The sequence below is a fragment of the Tachypleus tridentatus genome, chromosome 10, assembly GCF_004210375.1.
Source record: "Tachypleus tridentatus isolate NWPU-2018 chromosome 10, ASM421037v1, whole genome shotgun sequence".
NCBI classification, from domain to species: Eukaryota; Metazoa; Arthropoda; class Merostomata; order Xiphosura; family Limulidae; genus Tachypleus; species Tachypleus tridentatus.
Window position 1 is genome coordinate 6,735,449 of NC_134834.1, and position 6,000 is coordinate 6,741,448.

The 6,000-nt window shown below is 33.4% G+C and overlaps 1 protein-coding gene across 3 annotated transcripts in view; it reads right to left on the reverse strand.

The window, feature by feature from the left end:
• Positions 1 to 4,591, reverse strand: part of LOC143228693 (histone lysine acetyltransferase CREBBP-like) — a 44,563-nt gene extending 39,972 nt beyond the window's left edge. For all 3 annotated transcript variants that reach the window (XM_076459962.1, XM_076459960.1, XM_076459959.1), the window contains exon 1: positions 3,830 to 4,591. In XM_076459962.1, coding sequence (XP_076316077.1) covers positions 3,830 to 3,911 — 82 coding nt within the window. In that variant the 5' untranslated portion in view covers positions 3,912 to 4,591. The remainder of the gene's footprint in view (positions 1 to 3,829) is intronic.
• Positions 4,592 to 6,000: the final 1,409 nt, after the last annotated feature.

Below are 6,000 nucleotides of genomic sequence, written 5' to 3' on the forward strand. Positions count from 1 at the left end.
ATGCGTCATGTCGGCCTTACTATACCTGATGCGTCTTGTCAACCTACTACCATACCTGATGCGTCTTGTCAGCCTCACTTATGCCTGATGATGCTTTGTCGTGCCTCACTATACTGCCTGGTGCGTCATGTCAGCCTTACTATGCCTGATTATGTCTTGTCAACCTTGCATACTGATTGCATCTTGTCAGCCTTACTTTATACCTGATCGCGTCATGTCAGGCCTTTGCTATGCGCAGTCGTCATGTCGGCCTCACTTTATGCCTGATCGTCTTGTCGGCCTCACACTATACCTGATCGGTCTTGTCAGCCTCACTTTATGCCTGATCGTCATGTCAGCCTTACTATACCTGATCGTCATGTCAGCCTCACTGTATGATGTCGTCATGTCGGCCTTACTATGCCTGATGCCTCATGTCAGCCTCACTTTATGCCTGATGCGTCAGTGTCGGCCTTCTATACCTGATGCGTCATGTCGGCCTCACTATAGCCTGATGGTCTTGTCGCAGCCTCACTATACCTGATCTGGTCGTGTCGGCCTTACTATACCTGGTCGTCATGTCAACCTTACTATACCTGATGCGTCTTGTCAACCTTACTATACCTGATGTGCATCTTGTCAACCTCACTATACCTGATGTCGTCTTGTCGGCCTCACTATACCGATGATGTCTTGTCGGCCTTACTATACCTGATGCGTCATGTCAAGTACCTGATGCGTCTTGTCAACCTTACTATACCTGATGCGTCATGTCAACCTTACTATACCTGATGCGTCATGTCAACCTTACTATACCTGATGCGTCATGCCAACCTTACTATACCTGATGCATCATGTCAACCTTACTATACCTGATGCATCTTGTCAACCTTACTATACCTGATGCATCTTGTCAACCTTACTATACCTGATGCATCATGTCAACCTTACTATACCTGATGCATCATGTCAACCTTACTATACCTGATGCATCATGCCAACCTTACTATACCTGCTGTGTCCACTGCTTTTCTGCCAAACAGCAGACTGACTAGGATGTGATACAGTGGTGGTTAAGTCAATTAACATCAACAAAGTGCTTTACAACAACTGTTACTGTGTTAAGTTGGTGAAGTATAACTCGTAAATTTCACATCACATAAGGACTAAGGTAACGTTTTCTTCACACTTAATTTTAACACCACATCTTATTATGTATTATTTTATTCAGTTCACCTTCCCATTACGTGGTACAAATAGAAAACTAGAAAGCCAGTCTCCTAGATTACACAAATATTCTGGTATGTTTGAGATAAACAAAGAATCCATAACAGGTCAGAATAAGCCAGGGAATAAGAAAATATTCAAAGTATATATATTTTATAATTACATAAATTACACTTTCAGAGATCAGTCCAAAGTCTAGAAAGTATATATCATGACAAAAATAAAAAAAATCAGAATTACACATACAAAATAATAATAATAATAAACAAACAATGTTTGTTTTGTAAATTATCTGTAATAATATATGGAGAAAAGTTGAGGGTACTTAATTTCTGGTCTAAGCCAGAGGGACCACAAAATCTTTTTTTGGAACCTACCCATCTCTCATAAAAAAGAATATTTATCCGTAAGCACTGCTACTTAACAACCATTGTGATAGAAGTCTGTGTCTGAACAATTACCCTGTTCCCAACCCATATTATTTAACAAACAACTAAGTATTTTAAGAATATTTTACTAAAACTTTTCATATGTTTGATATTTTAATAAAATGGATTATTTATTTCATGAACAAAATGCTCTTCAATCAAGAATACAACAGTCAGTGATGTCGAGAAAACCAGCTTGAGAAATATATATGTAAAACAGCTCATTTGGGTTGAGAAAATATTTTACGTAGAGGAGCGAACAACGTGAACCTGATGATGACGAAGAAGGTCGAAGCGTTGTTCGCTTCTCTATGTAAAATATTTCTCAACCTAACAAGCCGCTTTTATGTATATACAACAGTGTTGTGTAAAAATTATTCACGTTTGTAAAGTTTGATACAGACTGATTTTTTGTGACACTAGAAACCTCCAGGAATACTTCTGTAACAATACAATAACAACTAAGTACATGAAACAGTAGAGCACAATGACAAACCAGCCAGATGACAGAAATCCTTTTTATAACAAGGAATACAGCTTTAAGTCTACTGTATTCAAACAACATAAAGACAATGTCTTCTTACTCACAGATAAAATCATAACCAGCAGGTTCAAATTGATATTACCCCAAAATAATTTCAAGATATTCCACGACACATGATAAAGGTAATATTTAAGCCATTTTGAAGGGTGAGGCCATTGGTGATTTACAAATTGAGCTCTGCTACGTTTGTATGATTTATTGGTGTTTGACCATCACAACCGATAAATTACGAAATGACACATTTTAAAGAATATGAAATACATTCATACTCAATAAAAACAAAATAAAACAGAAGCTTGTTAAACAAAAGTTCAAAGCTTTACAAACTAGAAAGTAACATACAATAAATCATAATTTTCCACCCTGGAACAGACAGTACTCCGAAAATGTTTAGTACATTTTGTGTAGTTTAGTTACATTTTTCCTCACATGAGTGTTATGTTGAATATCTAAATTAATAAAATATTTCTAATGAACTTTAATTGTTTCATTAATTCTTAATACTACAAAAAAAACATAATTAATCTAGACTGTGTGTCAGACTGAAAGAAAAATATTAAATTTGTTTAATACAGAACATACCATTATATTAGTAACTATTACAACATTTAGTATTCTATAGTAAATGTTATTACAGTAAAAAGTTAAATAACTTCAATATATATTGCAGGATTATCTAAGTTCTATCAGTAGTGTGAACACTGAATACAAAATCAATTTTAACAATAATCAATTCTGTTGTCCCCTTATATCTTCTACTGTTTTAATAATACAACATAAAATTGTCCTTTCTCTATACATCGATGGGCTGTGTAACATTGTAAACTCTTTACTATAGTTTGAATAATCCAACAAAGTGTTATTTGAAATGAGAAACTACTGCTGTTTCTTTCTAATGTTTATTTTTAATGTGTTTTCTTCAATTTTTGTAAAATCCTAGGGCTTTCCAACTTCACTATAAAATTGTGGTTCCTGTTACTAAAGCCTGACAAAATTTATTTCTATTTGAATAATTCAAAATAAGTAATAACAAATAATTAAAAATAAATATGCAAGCACAGAATTACAAGTTTCAGTTTATGCAAAATGTTATGACAGGAAACTACAAACATAGCAAGAGAGAAATTAAAAATAATTGTGTTAAGCCCCTATCAAATGTATACTCAACCAGTGTTTATATTTTTATGTAACAGAAAAGGCAGCATACATTTTTTAGGATGTCTTATCATACTAAAAATTATAACATTTATAATCTCACTACAGCAGCCATGTTGGTGATGAATATAGTTGGTTAAAATATTATACAAGACATTTAGTTCATAATCGAAACCTAAATCCAATATTGATAGTGTTAGGTTCATCCACCTGTTCAAACCTAAACAGTTGCATAAATGGTTGAAACTTCCTTAAATAAACTTACACATGTATAGGAGCTATCAAGCTTTCAGTTTCGATAATAAATCTTTTAATTACATGAATAAACAGCTTATCACACCAAATTAACCCTACGTCAGAATAACTCAATCCAAACTGTTTGTAATTTAATTCAAACTTATATCCCACAAATTGAAAACTGACGAGCAAAGACCGTAATTAAAATACTGTAACTAACAATCATGCCATATAGTATTCAGTCGTAAGCCTTGCTTACCTGTGCCATCCGATGTTGACAGCGTTGGTTCAGATAATTTTTGCCGTTTATTTGGTGGCCTTCCGTCTACAAGATCAGCCATTTTGCTCAGTTTAAAGGTATCTTCGTAGCTTAACAACTATGAACTAAATAACCTGTGCATAAAGCTAACGTTGTTAATACGCTTGTTATCAATATCAGTTATGCCAGGTTCTTGCATTAACCTGGTTGAATAAGTTTGTCTGGCACATTAAATATTTTAATCTTTGTCAAATGTCGTTCACTGTTTGATAATTAAATGTCAAAAATTCAAGGAGCGTTACAATACATGGAAATGCAGACTGTGCTGTGCACATGTCCGATTTCAGGCCATTTTATGTCGATTTGACGTCGTGATTGTCTTTAACGCATCTCGATCAGCCCCACCTCCATCAAATCAAACTAGCCACAGCGTTTCGGCTTGTAGATCCTGTGTACGGTATGGCTCTGCTTATGTTGACTGGCAATGTGGCATCGAAAGACGCTTATCTTTAGACTTCACGTACCAGGGGCTACATTAGAAACTTTAAACACGATTTAATCCGTTCAAAATAAAGTACATTTTCTTACAGTAAACTCTCCTTATAACTAGATATCTAAACTCTAGCTATGGTTGATATTTAAAAAACAATTGGTAAATACGAAAGACTTCTCTACATCTATCGCTGAATATTCCCGAAACAAACTAATATGGCGGCTGTTGATGGAAAGTTTTTCTATGCTTGTCACATACAACCAGGGAGAAGAGCGACTGTAAATGGTTCACGCCGGAAGCTTGTACTTGATTGGATAACAAAAGGCACGTGATAAAAATTTTCTACTCTTATAGGCAGATTTATTTCTTCCTCCTTTGTCTCTGCGCCGGTGGAGGTTAATAATATATATATATATACACATATATTACATCCAGATATTTTATAAATAGTGAAGTCTTTGATATATTTTAGTCAGACTTTTACATAATTTAATTAAATGAAGATATTGGAATGAAAAGTATTTAACATAAGCATTTTAAATTAAACTTGATGATTTTAAAATTAAATTATACATAATATATATTGAAACTCATATGTGAAAACAAAAAGTGAAATATTTACTTCGTGTTTAACAGTTCCATGGAAGTGAGCTCTTAAGTCTATAACGTTAAAATTATAGGTTCAATACCTGCTTGTACAGATCTTATATCTCATTTGTACTTTTGAGCTAAACAAATAAAAACAATTTTGTTTATAAAGAAAAATATGTGAGTTGTACCTACTAATAGTACAATGTTTTCGGCTTCATAGATGCTATGTAATAAATTCAAATAAACAATAGAATTGTCTCTCGATTAGTTGTCGATATGGTCACCCAGGACTAATACGCAACACAAATACACCAATATTCATTTGAGCGATAACGTTCGTTACATAAAATTTATACTGCTGGTAAAGTCATAAAGCCGAAACGTTGTGGAATAAAATTTTCGAAAGATACTCTGGAGTCCACTGTATTTTATTTATAATTATTAATTATTATTGTTACAGATTGTAAAGACAATGATAGGTAATTATTAATTAAACTTATGTAATATTAGGCTATTAACATTTACAATGACTGATGTTTGATAACCGTAACCTTACTGAAAGTATTTAAGAATAAAGTGTTATTTATTGTATGTGTGTTGCTTTGGGTGTAAATAAAATCTTGCTTGTTCCATTGGTGACGTTTTTAGTTTTAAAGTAATTCCTCGCGATTCGTTATGTTTCTTCACAGCTGCAGAGGATGTGCATGATATTATTTGTTTTATAAGTTGTTTCCAGTGAGTGAGCGATAATTTTACGGACATACAACATTAAAATTCCAGGTTTGACTCGCTGCGGTGAACAGAACACAACAGCACATTGTGCTCTTTGTGCTAAAACAAAATGAACAAATTTTTTAAGGACAAAAACAAATGTCGTATTACAAAAAAACAGTGATACATAATGTTCTATAAAACATGTTTCAGTATATGTTCGTGTTATGAACCAGATAACAAAATGATAATTTAGTGTTGTTGTACGTTTTGTCAAAATTAGATAAGCCTCTGTAAACATTGCTCAAAATATAAATTTTGTTACGTTGTATTCATGTTGTGAAAAAAAAATCTTAATGATTGGGTAGTATCAATG